This window comes from Cornus florida, unplaced genomic scaffold (genome assembly GCF_030987335.1).
Source record: "Cornus florida cultivar Cherokee Brave unplaced genomic scaffold, ASM3098733v1 CherokeeBrave_3.0.0_Hap2_Chr09, whole genome shotgun sequence".
NCBI lineage: Eukaryota > Viridiplantae > Streptophyta > Magnoliopsida > Cornales > Cornaceae > Cornus > Cornus florida.
This window is the reverse complement of record NW_026775579.1, coordinates 72,255,601-72,269,582: the sequence shown is the minus strand read 5'-3', so window position 1 is coordinate 72,269,582 and position 13,982 is coordinate 72,255,601. Positions and strand designations below refer to the sequence as shown.

The 13,982-nt window shown below is 33.9% G+C and overlaps 2 protein-coding genes across 2 annotated transcripts; both read left to right on the top strand.

Annotated features, from left to right (window-relative positions):
- Positions 1–709: 709 nt before the first annotated feature.
- Positions 710–7,400, top strand: LOC132274374 (RNA-binding protein 2-like). The gene is made up of 7 exons (XM_059775641.1): positions 710–885; positions 1,060–1,143; positions 5,075–5,211; positions 5,303–5,597; positions 5,706–5,767; positions 5,887–5,968; positions 6,919–7,400. The coding sequence occupies exons 2-7, from the start codon at positions 1,065–1,067 to the stop codon at positions 7,020–7,022; spliced, it is 759 nt and encodes a 252-aa protein (XP_059631624.1). The 5' UTR covers positions 710–885; positions 1,060–1,064; the 3' UTR covers positions 7,023–7,400.
- Positions 7,401–12,169: 4,769 nt separating this feature from the next.
- On the top strand, positions 12,170–13,515 carry LOC132274371 (extensin-3-like). The gene is made up of 2 exons (XM_059775636.1): positions 12,170–13,099; positions 13,219–13,515. Exon 1 carries the CDS (start codon positions 12,195–12,197, stop codon positions 13,077–13,079), a length of 885 nt encoding a protein of 294 aa, XP_059631619.1. The 5' UTR covers positions 12,170–12,194; the 3' UTR covers positions 13,080–13,099; positions 13,219–13,515.
- Positions 13,516–13,982: the final 467 nt, after the last annotated feature.

The window sequence follows — 13,982 nt, the reverse complement described above, 5'->3', positions numbered from 1 at the left end:
GAGAATCGAAGCCTGACATTTCAAAATTTATTGAAGACATTAACACATTCGACCATCGAGGCATCTGCTCAAAACTCTATTATGAAATAGGTCCAAACACACTTTGCCCTAAAATTTAAAGGCATCCCATTTCAATTCTCCTTTGGATTTTCATTTATAGTATATTATGTATGAAGACAAGACACAACAAAGAGAGGCAAAAGAAGAAAGAGAAAAGCAGCTTTGTTGGGCCAAGTTTGATTGTGGGCCCAGAGAGGAACAGAGAGTGTTTGGATCTTTACACAAAGCTTAGCATATCCCACCACCTCTTTATTTTCTTTTCCTTTTTCTTTTCCATCAAACAAGAAGAAACCTCTGAAGGAATACCTCCTCTCTGTGACATGCCATGTTCACAACCACTGTGCTTCGACAGTTTTGGGCCTTCCTCACCATCTTTTTAGCATTCTCTTGATCTCTGAGGTTTCTATTGGGTTAGGCTATGGAAAGCACAATTCAAAGCCCATATATTGTGACACTGAGGTCTAAACCCACTCTAACCAATATTTATTGGGGTTGTCCAGCCTGAGGCCCATGTGCAATTGTGAAAAATATACGAATCTGCAAAAAAATCCCTAGTGGTAAAAAAAGAAAAAATCTGGCTACATTTTTTTTACCGTACAGTATATTTGAAACACATCTCATCCCAAATATGAGAAAAGTTTTACACTCCTACTCAAAATTATTTTTACTGTACACTATTGGTATGTAACCCCAAAATCTTCCCAAGAATAACTTCCAAAAAAAAAAAAATCTTCCCAAGAAAGTGAGAGAAAATCGACTACAGAGACACCGCGCGGAGCAGAGAACAGAGCCGGACTAGGGTTTTACGGCGCAAGCCCACACCAGGTGAACCCTCAATTAGCATTCTTTCCGCTGTTTATTTTGTAGTTTTTTTTTCTTCTCATTTCTAAGTGTTCCAAATTCGCTTCATTTGTTTTCTCTATCTACAATATGTATGCATATATACAGAATCACACATATCACACACTGATACACACACAATGATTTTTTGTATTGCAGGAGACATGGCGGATGGGTACTGGAATCGACAACCGCCTCTGCATACTTCAGCTGGCATGCTCAAGCGACATCATTCTGATTATGGTAAGAACACTTTTTGATTTCATGTGTGCGTCTGTATATGTACTATATATATGTATGAATGTATGTATTATGGTAATTGCTTACTTTGATTCCACACATGTTCCTATGTGAATTTTGGGTTGCTGTACTGCATTCAAGTGAACCATGCGAACCTAAAATGTATGAAGGATTAGTTGCTGGACATTTTCTAGGAACCCAAAAGTTTGCAGCTGTAAATTTGGTTCAGGAGCTGACTAGTTAGGGCTACACGCACATGCACACACAGAAGGGTTAGTTAGAAATGTTGAAGTATGGCCTAGCCAGTCTTCACCGTAAAAAGAGGCATCATCCAGAAATAATTGAATGTGTTCTTGATGCTACTACTTGTTGGCATTTATTCCAATTTGCAGAAATTCATAAGTCAACATGAGTCTATACTCTATAGTCTTGTTTGGTTTTCTGTCATCTAAATTCCCATAGTTTTGTCATAAATGGTTAAAAAAACAGTAATTCTCTTGATGGGTTGGTATAATGTGTAGTTTGCAATGTTAAAGTTGCATATTATACAGCAAAATGCAAATGCTCCTTTTTTTTTTTTTTTGTGTGTGTGTGTGTGTGTTTATAAAATTATTTAATTTAGTTTTTTGGGTGGGGAGGGAAATTGATATATATCAGTTTGGGAGAGTTCAAATCAGTCCGCATTTTTATGAGAAAAAGTGTTACGAAAATTCCTGATAAGGCCATAACGTCCTTCTTTTATATGGTAATTTTAATAAGTGAACTTATTTGCTATCAACATTTTGACATTCAAATTAAAAGAATCCAAGTGATATGTTATCCAACATATCAAAGGATATATACCACTAACATTAGCACTGCCAGGAGACTGCTTATTGCAGTACCCAAACCTGTTTCTGTACTTTATTGTACTCAGTGCGCTGCTCTCTTTCTATTTTTTTTTTAACCTTTTAGTTTAATGGTGCAATCTACTCATTTAATCTTTCTGTTATGTGCTTTTGTTCATTTTATTTAAGTTGAAACTTGTTTTTGCTTTCTTAACTCTGTGCACTAAAACCTTTTCTACATTAAAGATTTTTATTTTGCTATCCAAGTTTGGGTAGAAGTTGAAAGTTTCCTAAAAGGAGATTCAGAGTTCGGATGTGATTGCTGCATGCCTGCGGCTTGCTGTCTTCAACTTTTGTATTATACTTTTGAGAACAATTATTTTAGTTTGGTTGCTGTAATGTGGGACATGGGATTCTCAATTTTTTCAAATTACTTTTCTCCCTTTAATTTTTATACGCATCACTTTCCATAGTGTTTGTTGGACACCTTATGTGCAAATTTACAAGAGAATTGTTTGTCGTAATCCATTCCATTGCATTTCTTCTCTGATAAAAACATATTCTTTGTTACCTTGCTTGCAAAATTACGATTGAATTCTCTTTATAACAGGTGATCTCTAGAGTAATGAAACTTTTGTTAGATAGTTACATTTTGGATAATATAAGCATTTTTTTAGGATTTTACTCTCTTCTAAAGACACTTGTAGGATTGTTTATGATGATTCCTAAACACTGTTACTTATTGCAAATAAATTCCTCCTCCGAAAGCTCTAGCAGGTTTAAATATTGAACACCATAATCCTAACTTGGGGCATGTTTAAGCTATCAAGAAACTGTAGTCATTCCAAAATTTTGGAAGTAGTTTATGGTATCAAAAAATCGATCACTTTCTTTTTCAAGATTTAGATTTCAGATTTTTAAAATATCTCAAAAACTATTTCTATTACTCAACTTCTTTTTTCCTTTTTTTGGTGGTTAAAAATTTGAGGAAATAGCGTTTATCAAGTTGCCCTTTGCAGTGTTTTTTTTTTTTTTTTCTTTGTACAAAAAAAAAGAAATTAATTAAATGATTTAATAAAGACCATCAAAATGGGGAAAAAAGCCCGCGCACATATAGTGTCTACAGGGGAAACAAAAACTAAGCACCATTTTGGAAACTAAGGCCACTAAAGATCTCTATAATACAATATCAAGAAATTGATTATTCTTCTCTACTAAATAGCTGTTATTTTGATCTTCAATTTTACTGAATTTTTCATTAATGTATTTCCAACAATAAGATCTGATTGGAATGAATATATTTTTATAAATACATAATATGAATGACTGTTAGGTCATCAAAGATTTTTGGTGAAGTTATCAAATATGAGTACTAATTTTGGGATTGTGTTATTTCCTTTACTTTCACTGCTGTCTCCTCCCCTGTTGCATGTTGCTCTGCCGCCTCTCTATTAGTGTCACAACATTTAGTTGATGAGTCTCCTTCAGCATCAGATGAAGGTCATGGTTGAAGATTTCTTCTCTTTGCTTCCCTCCCCTTCCCCTTCTTTTTTTTTCCTTTATTAGTTTTTATAGATTGTTCAAGAATTGGAAGTAGTTGGAGAAAAACTGTGAGGTCAGAAAATAAATGTAATTGATAAATTAGGATAGGGTTTTCAACTTTTCCTTGTAATTTGCATTACTTCTCTGAGTCCTCTATCTTTTTGTCTCTCTCTCTTAATTATGCTCCATTGATTAATTTTTCTGCTCCTTCATTTTCATAAATACCTTTAATGTTGATAATAATTCTGGTCAAAACTTCCCTCAACAAAGACTTACCCAACCGTATGGGATGGTTGCATGAATCTTATTTTCCCATTCAACTTTGATAAGGCCATAACTTCAATTAAATCAAATGTTAAAATTTTTACTCTGATAATGCCCAAAATAATCTCATTAAGTGAAAACAATTCTCTCTAGACTCCACTTCCTCTCTCCAGAAGTCTTAAGTGGTAAATTGTTTTTGTTCTTCTCAGAAGGGTGGTGTGAGTTGTATTTATCAGGAAGAGCCTTTTCTTGTGTCAATTCAATTGATTAAATTGGCTTTCGAAGTCTCATTGTATCAGCTGCATCTCACTCAGATTGTCGAATAGAGCTTATACCTTGTTGGAGGAAAGATGCTTTTGAAGTAAAAGGGGGAATTAGTTGTCAAACTTTATTGGAAATTTTAAGTGGTGCTCCAGTATCAAATTACATGAATTGCACCTAACCCTCTAATATTTACCTGGCCAACCTTACTTCCAGACATTTTGGCTCTGTTGGTTATTATTCTTTTTTTTTCCTAAGCCAAATTTTTATTAACAACCAAAACAGCAGGCTACAATCAGAGAACAGAGAGGCGTGCCTCCCATATACATTTCTATCTGACTTGATTAATACTATTTTCTTCATTCGCTGCTCTTTTATTTTTTATAGCATTAGATTTGATATTTACATACTTCTGTCCTTTTCATTCTCTTAACTTGATCTCACGTTTTCTTTTATCAAAAAAAATAAAAATAAATAACTTGATCTCACGCTTTCATTCTCTGCTGTTATATTGATTTGATATCTTCTCATTCCTTACTTCAGGTGCTGTTTCTTTGCTTAACTGTTCTATGCAATATCTGCAGAAATTTTGAAGATTTAGATTTTTAGTTCTATTTTATAAGTGCAAATTGTGCAGACATCTAACATAAAGTGGACAAGAAGAAAGTGTTAACTACCATCTACTCTAAAAGCCTAAGCTGTTAGAGAGGCTGTAACTTTAATATTTAAATCCTTCAACACGTCCCCTCATGTGTTGCCTTCTTTTGGTCTAACATGTGATTTTTCAATTTTAATTAGGGTGACGGTGAGGTTGAACTCGAGACCATTGGCTCTGATACCATGTTAACTACCATCTACTCTAAAATCTTAGGCTGTTAGAGGGTGTAACTTTAATATTTAAATCCTTCAACAGAAAGTTCCTTCATGCTTTGGAAGAAGCTTAAAAAGTCTTTCATTAGTGCCACTGCATAACTATATCATAATGCCAAACAATATATAGAGTAAGTTGGATTTTTCGTGTATTTTTCCAACGATTTCAGATCTCCCACCTTCTGGGGTGCCTTCAGCTCATGAGATGCATAACTATTTAGCACGAGATGATGATCATGGTGGGCCTCGGGTAGTAAAAGACACACAAACTATTGAAACAGCATATGACCGCTATCTCAAGAATGCAGTATCCTCTTTAACCTTTAATTTATGTTTTCTCTCTCCGCCATTAATCTACCTGTTTGTGATTAAAGATATTCTTCCCATTGCTTTTGTAGCAACTTCCTTCTTATACTTCTGGGGAAGATAATAATTTTGGCGGAGTTGCGTTAGGAAGGGCTGTTGGTGGTCGAAGGGCTGCTCTTCCAGATGCTGATCCAGTTGTGATGGGTCGTTCTAGTGTTGCTGTTCCTGATCTAGCACCAAATGGTCGAGGCATGGATTTTGGTGGCCAGCTCCCAAGGGATGCAATGGCCAAGCTGGGTCGTATAACAGTGCCTCTTCCTCCAGATGCTTCCAATACTATATATGTTGAGGGACTTCCTCCCAACAGCACAAAGAGAGAAGTAGCTCGTATCCTTCAACGTGTTATATGGCAAAAGAATTAACTGATATTTGTTTGCATCTTTTCAAATGCTGATGTTGCTTCTTATTGTTCAAGTTCCTTTACGTTTTTTATAGATATTTTCCGCCCTTTTGTTGGGTATAAAGAAGTTAGAATTGTGAGCAAGGAATCCAAGCATGTAAGACAATTGTGAATGTTAGTTAACACTCGAATGTCCTGGTTGTCTCTTAGTTACTGACTTTGATTTTTTCAGAAGTGTGGCTTTCTTCATTAAGACTCTGTTAACCTATTTTGCAGCGTGGTGGAGACCCTCTTATTCTTTGTTTTGTGGATTTCATAAATCCAGCATGTGCGGCAACTGCTTTGAGTGCCTTGCAAGGTGATTGCTTTTCCCATTTCCTTTTGATGATGACTATATTGACAGTTTTTTCTTGCTTTACTTTACATGATAAGTTACCAGTCCCTTAGACTGAGAGAGGTCAAGTTCTGAGTCAGTATAGACTATTAGTGCTTTGGTCACAAGGGTTGTGAGCAAGAAACCAATGAGCTAGACCGTGAGCACAAGACCTTTAATATATTAGGGAACTTTTAAGGGCAGGAGCTATTTTTTTCCTATTTCTTGCTTGTTTAGAGTAAAGCGCATTTTTTATTCATCCCCTATTATAATAATACGTGTATGGTAATAAATAGTAAAAACCCCATAGAGTTGATATTTTCCAAGACATGATGACTAATTAACAAATCTTGGGGTTATGCTACTGTTTTTTATTAAGAATTTCTAAGTATAAATTGTAAAAAGTGATAGAAAGAGAGACCATAGAGTAGGAAAAAAAAGGAAGAAAAATTAGATATTTGATTCTTAGTCAAAGAAAATAAAATTAAAGAGTGAAAAAAATCAATAAAGGGAAGGAAAGAATTAAAAAAATGAAAAAAAACTGAAACAACAACTATATTTGATAAACCACTATGTAAACAACATTTTTGATTAATTTTTTCATCCAATGCACACAAATTGAATGATAGATAATATATGTTTGGAATGTTATATATATTATATTTGGTCAGATCAGATTATTATTGGGTTGGATCTTTAACGGATTATTTGAGTAAATATTCAATCTGTATTCGAATTATCGGACTGGATTTGGATCAAAATACAATCGGTTGATGGGCCTAGTAGGAATGTTTGACTAAAAGAGTGATCATGAGATACTTACCAAAAAAAAAGAGTGATTATGAAATAATATATCTTTTTGAGATGACTTTAACTACTGCATTGGCAGTTGTAGAGATGCCTGGAGATTTTGATTCTCTTGTTGAATTATACAGGTTATAAGATGGATGAGCATGATCCGGGTTCTTCATACTTGCGGCTGCAGTTCTCAAAGCACCCAGGTCCAAGGTCTGGCTCTGGTCCTCGTGGAAAGCGGTAAAGTGGCTGAATGCAATGTCAATCCGCTGGTACATATCTTCACACACACACACACACACACACACACACACATATATATTTTCCCCAAAGGTTTCTTTCTATGGTGTACTGTTATCAAAAAGGGAAAAATAGGTGTATTGTACTTGGAACGTGCAATTTAGATTGCTCAACTTTAGCTATATACCGTCCGTGAACAGTTTTGTGGATGTGTGGAAGTTGAAGTGCGGTTGAAATAAATTTTATAGTAAGATTACGGAATCAAACAAATGGAATTTCCCCAGATTATGAAATGATTGTTGTATGATAATCTAGTGTGCCGCTAGATTTTCACAAAGCAACCCTAAATTTGGTGCTTATAAAATAAGTAATGCTTTGTACATAGTTGAACTTGCATGATGACCTATGGCATGACATGTCCTTGTATTTTCCTGCATAAGATTGTTGTATATTTAAGACTAGGACTGATTGAGCACCACACATCAAAGGGAAAGTATGTTGAACACGCTAGTGCTGGGTGGCTGTGATGAAGATGATGTTTTCCATGTCTTTGCTGCTCTTTTTCTGATGCAAATATACGTCAACAATGGACTTTTTAACTTGTAAGACAAGATCTAAGCTATTCTAGCAAGTCTTTGGATAAAGCAATAATATTAAACATTTCAGTTACTCTTCTTTGCACTTTGAATATATATGTGTGTATATATATATATCAGTGGTCATTTCTTTCAAACATAGAGTGATTCAAATTTGAAAAGTAAACCTGGTTGGTTTTTTTATTATTATTATTTAACCAGCTAGCATCTACTATAGATATTTGTTCATGGGCCCATCTGTTTTGCTTTTGTATGTTATTGAATTGGCAAAGTCCATGAGGTTTTTTTTTTTTTTCTAATTCCATGAGGCAGCTAATATTAAAAATGCCAATTGGGTCCTTTTACAGGGCTTGTATATTCTACAATTATTGTAATCTATAATTGCTTAGTGTTTTCTTGTTGAGTTGTGTTATGCACACGTCACAAAATGTGCAAGCTCAACTCTTGGATCACTTGAATCTCACAGTTACAGGGGGTCCGCATGATTCAAGGGTCGAACTAGTGTAGTCTCCACTGCATTTAGTATTCTCCATTTTTATTTCGTTTATTTTGTTGACGAGAATCTTTTATTTAAAATAAGCATTCTATCAAATCAGAAAAGCTGTAGGAATGATAGAGGAATATAGCTGACGACACAGTTACAATTATAATTTGACAAAAATGATCTTGTTACATAGGTCAATCCTCTTTATTATTTTGATTATATTGTTATTAGTTTTACTTATTTATTCATGCACTCACTACCAGAAGTATTTTTTTACTTTGTCTGATATAAGCTAATGTAGTAGTATTTTATTCGCCTCTCAATCTTCTTTTCATGACAACTTTCAAGCATATACCTGAAAATAAGCATTATATTATGTAATGTACATATAATTAGATTTGGACAGGTAAGCACCATGTTCTGAGATTTTTTAATAATTATATAATATAGTGACTGAGAGAGAGAGATGAATGAGCACAGATACAGACACGATCCGACACACGTCAAATTTTTTTAAAAGAAAGTAAGACAATATACGGCGTAGACACAGCTACATATAAATATAAAATTTTATTTTTATACATCAATTTAGTAATAATATTATAAAATTTTAATTCATTTATAATTTATATACTAAGAGTTGCTCTGAAATGAATTATAAAATGAAATTATGTCATTATTGTAATAATTTTTTTATTGTATATATCATTATTTTAGAAAGTGCCAGTGAAGTGTCCGGAAAATGCCAATTAAGTGTCCGAAAAATTTCAGCGAAGTGTAAAATAATAAAATTAATTTTTATTTATGAACATATATATAAAGTGTCGGACACGTATATAAGGAGTATATACCAAACGACTTCGTAAAAGCATCCATGTTTCTTAGATGAGCACCGTCCGGGATGCTCGTGCAGAGAAGACAACATGGAATGGACGAAACTTTGCCACGCAATGGCATGTACTCTATGGAACAGGGACATCTCCCCAGAAACAGTCTTTGATTTGTTGAGTTAATTCCAAAAGTACTTTACGCTTTGTTGAGCTGATTTCATTCGTTTTTAGTACACACTCGGAATTATTGGAGTTCTTCAGCATAAATAATTAATGTATTACGAAAATGATACAAATGGTTTTTTTTTTTGAAAAACAAAAAAAAGGTCTGAAAGACGAGGAGTCACATTCACACAATAACACAAACATTCACACAAGTCACACGAGCCGAATCACACGGCACTTGTTTGACTTCCCTTCCCTTGCATCCTCTCAACCTAACATCACCCTTCAACCACAGCTGTAAACTTTTATATATACAATGTAATACATACATATATATATATATATATATATATATATATATATGAAAGATTTGATCAAGAACCAAGATTATGATATTCTCCCACCCTTTTTATAAGCTTGTCTCATATCAACTAGTTTCCGATTATTGTAACTATTATATAAACAAATGCATACTCATGTTTATAAAATTGGGACCAAGCCATTACAAAATACGTAGTATTATCTCCAAGACAATAAAGTTCAGTTGCACAAGATTTTCGTCTTTGCAGGGTTTGAAAAAGTTCAGATATAAGCAATTTTGTCTCTGTATGGATAGACTATTTTTGATTTCAAACTCAATGGAACAACTTTACTGTTGCGCCAAGGTTCACCCTCAAGATAATAATAAAGTCCAGTTACACAGGATTTTTGTCTTTACAGGGTTTGAAGAGATTCAAATATAAGCAACTTTATCTCTATATGGAGAGATTATTTTTGACTTCGAACCCATGACTTGTAGGTCACAATGAAGTAACATTATTGTTACGCCGATCCACCCTCAAGATAATAACATATACTCCATAGTCTCCATATATATATATATACACACACACACGATTCCGTAGAGGGGCATGTACCATAGAAGTGCAGCTAATTCCTAACTTTTTCGTGTTTTGAATTCTTCTTAATTTCTCTTAACTGAGGTTTTTTCTAACCATTATTGGACCAAATGTTCATTAATAACATATATAGACTGACTTTAAGTATGTTATCCTCTATAAAAATCTTCTAGATTGTAAAGTCTTGTACGATTCATCCCCCATTGGCGTACCTTTCTTAGATTTGCATCTTCGATCTACCAAAAAAATAAAAAAATTATTTTCTTCTTTTTTAATATAATTTAATATAGGTGTGTCATTTTGTTAATTAATTGTTATTGTCATTGACATATATTGGTTGTGATGAACATGGAGTTGTTAGAATTTCAAGTAATAAAATGCCAGCTCTATTGCATGTGGTGAGAAAATTTTGCTCATACCTCACTTTTTCAAGTTAAAGTTTTCTAGAACAAAAAAAAAGAGGTGAAAGAACATATCTTCTTTGAAGTTACGGTGCCGCTTTGTTTTACTTATTCTCTCTCTACATAGACTATATGTATATGTTTTACTTATTCTCTCTCTCTCTCTCTCTCTCTCTCTCTCTCTCTCTCGACAGAGACTATATGCATATGTTGGTTCAGTCTTTAACTACTCTTCTTTTTTATGTGAGTGATTACATCAGTGTCTCAATGCCGAGTCAGCTCTCATGCAAAAGAACCAGCCTTAAGAGGTATCACCGACTCCAGGCTTGACCAATTCTGAATTATTGTTTCGGGGCATTATATATATATATATATATATATATATCTTAGTGTAAAATATTACTTATATGTATATGTGTGATATGTCCCAATATTAATCTGACATATTCATATGCAGCTTGTTATAAATAGTCAAAATTCCATTAAAAAAAAATAATAATAATAAAATAGTCAAAATTGATTGCTCAAATGATACGTAGTATATAATTCCTTCAAAATAAATCATTTGGTAGATGAATCCATTTTTTTTAAAAAAAATAATAATAATTATACATTAAGAAGCTCTGTGTAAACTAATATTTGAAATCATTTACGGGTTTTATAAGTAAAAAAGTTGAAATTCTACTCTCTCTCTCTCTCTCTCTCTATTTAGTATAATTTTTTAAGCAATATAACTTCTCACATGTGCTCATTGGAAGTGGAAAATTAGGCGTCCCTTTTATTTTTTCTTTTTGTGATTAGCTAGTAATTTCGGTAAAATGTAAAACTTTTCATCGACGTGTCCAATCATTAGATAGAAACACTTTAAAAAGAGAGAAATTATCTAATTAACTACATGACTTTGTTGAACACAAAACCGAACAGACATTATAGCATTACTCATAGTTTAATAGGAGCTCATTAGTTGTCCAAAATATGAAGATGAACTATATCTGAGGGAGGCTACTACTTGACTGTAGAGTTATAACAAGCAAGATATATATATACATATATATATGAATGTTTTACATTCTGCAATAGTAACAGCTAGGCCTAGGAGGGAGAAAGGGTTATATAATTTCTATTACTTTTGAAAAGTCAAGGTAGAAATTTGAAATTTTCTTAAATTATATCTTTTAGGTTTTTTTTTTTTTTTTAAAGTAATGTAAAATTTTAAAAAGTTAAAGTAGGCACAGAAGTAGCATAAAAACAAGAATGTGAAAAAAGCAAATGAACTCATTACCTTTATCCTAGCTAGGACAAATCAATGAAACAAATTAAAGCCATGCAAATAGTGAAAATGACATTATATTGATATAAATTAAGTACATACACATATACATATATATATATAGAGAGAGAGAGAGAGTATAAAGTCCCAGCCGCCTGGTCCATGTCCCAACAAATTCATGGAAAAATTAGGCATATCCCCAAACTCATTTTCAAAGTCTTCTATGAATAAAGTACTCTCTCTTTGATTTATTGCATTAAAATGGTTAAAAAAAATACTTTATATATGACATTACTTTATTCCATTGCCTATATCAAAGCAAAACAATACCTACTCTCAATTTATATTAATGCGAAAATTAATAACAACCACCCATTCAACAAGATTGAAATTTAGGTTATTAATTACTAAGATTAAATAGTGTTTACCATGATTGGTTTGAGTGTTAAAATGGTAAAAGACCAAATCTATATAAAGGGCATAGAGGGTTGCTTAAGAACATAACCAAAGTGCCCATTTTTTGTAGTGAAAATGGGAACAAAAGTGAAGGGGTCTAGAATGGCCTCTTTCATCACCACTCTTTTAGTGGTGATAGTGTCTCTCAGCTTGCCATTAGATACCAATGCAAACTACCATTACTCATCTCCGCCACCACCACCGCCTCCCAAGAAGTCTCCACCACCACCAAAACATCATTACCACTACAAGTCGCCACCACCACCTCCTCCTCCAGTTTACTCACCACCACCACCAAAGAAGCCCTACAAGTACAAGTCTCCACCACCGCCACCGGTTTACAAGTATAAGTCTCCACCACCACCTCCGCCGGTTTACAAGTATAAGTCTCCGCCACCTCCACCCAAGAAACCATACAAGTACAAGTCTCCACCCCCACCACCAATTTACAAGTCTCCACCACCACCACCTCCTGTTTACAAGTCTCCACCACCACCCAAGAAACCTTACAAGTACAAGTCTCCTCCACCACCTCCTGTCTACAAGTCTCCACCACCACCTAAGAAACCATACAAGTACAAGTCTCCTCCACCACCACCGGTTTACAAATCCCCACCACCCCCTCCTCCAGTTTACAAGTCTCCACCACCACCCAAGAAACCCTACAAGTACAAGTCTCCTCCACCACCCCCGGTCTACAAGTCTCCACCACCACCTAAGAAACCGTACAAGTACAAGTCTCCTCCACCACCACCAGTTTACAAGTCCCCGCCACCTCCTCCTCCAGTCTACAAGTCTCCACCACCACCACCACCCAAGAAGCCCTACAAATACAAGTCTCCCCCTCCACCGCCCTACAAGTATAAGTCTCCTCCACCACCGCCGCCGACCTACAAATCACCACCACCACCCCACCATTACTATTACACTTCACCACCTCCTCCTCCTCACCACTACTAAGTAATGGCTCTGGTTTTATGGTAAGCTCAACTAAATAATTAATGTAATCAAATTAACTAAACCATATAATTATATATATATATAATGAATAGTGCTAATTTTCTAAGAATTGACAGAAACACGTTATGTTTTCTTGCAGGAAAATAGAGCATTTAAATAAACGAATCGATTTACGGGTTGCTGCATGCATTGTAGGGAGAATGAAAGCGATCGAAGAAGATTAAGATCGAAGAAGAATAAAAAGCTCAACATGAAGAGGGGTTCATGATCAGTTTCATGTTGATGGTTGTAGTTCAAAAGCTCTCATTGCATTCTGTATTATTTTGTGAGATAAATCGGTTTATGTGTGAAATTTTTGACCTTTTGACAAGTGCAAAAGGTCATTTACATAATGAATAATCAGATTTCTTTAAATAATATATCCTCTGTTTTTTAATTTGTTGTTTTTATGATGTCTTTTCTTTATGTTCAAATGGTCAATGAGCTTGTAGATTGTGTGTGTATATCATAGCTAGTCCACGCGAACGAACGAAATCGGTTACTCTAATTGTGAACTTTTTCAACTTCGCATATAAGACTCAAAATTCACCAATACCCAATATTTATTTATTAATTTTTTGTATAACATAATTGAAAAAATAAATTTTTACCCATTTTTATGAAATCATATTTAACAAAGGTACGTTTATGATATATTCTTGAATTTTAAGTCATTGCATGTGGTTAATCAATAGGCTTAGTATTTAAAATTTTTATGAAATTAATGAATAAAAATAAATTCAATCGTATATAAAATAAATCAAAATTTTGATAGCACATATAATATATATGTGATAATCAAATCACATGCAAAAAATAAATAAATTTATTTACATATTATTTATGATCAATTTTCATTATGTT

Coding starts and splice junctions, on each gene's coding strand:
- LOC132274374 (XM_059775641.1), top strand. CDS start 1,065: ATGGCGGATGGGTACTGGAATCGACAACCGCCTCTGCATACTTCAGCT. Junction 1,144..5,074: donor GCGACATCATTCTGATTATG/GTAAGAACACTT, acceptor CAACGATTTCAG/ATCTCCCACCTTCTGGGGTG. Junction 5,969..6,918: donor TGCTTTGAGTGCCTTGCAAG/GTGATTGCTTTT, acceptor TGAATTATACAG/GTTATAAGATGGATGAGCAT.
- LOC132274371 (XM_059775636.1), top strand. CDS start 12,195: ATGGGAACAAAAGTGAAGGGGTCTAGAATGGCCTCTTTCATCACCACT.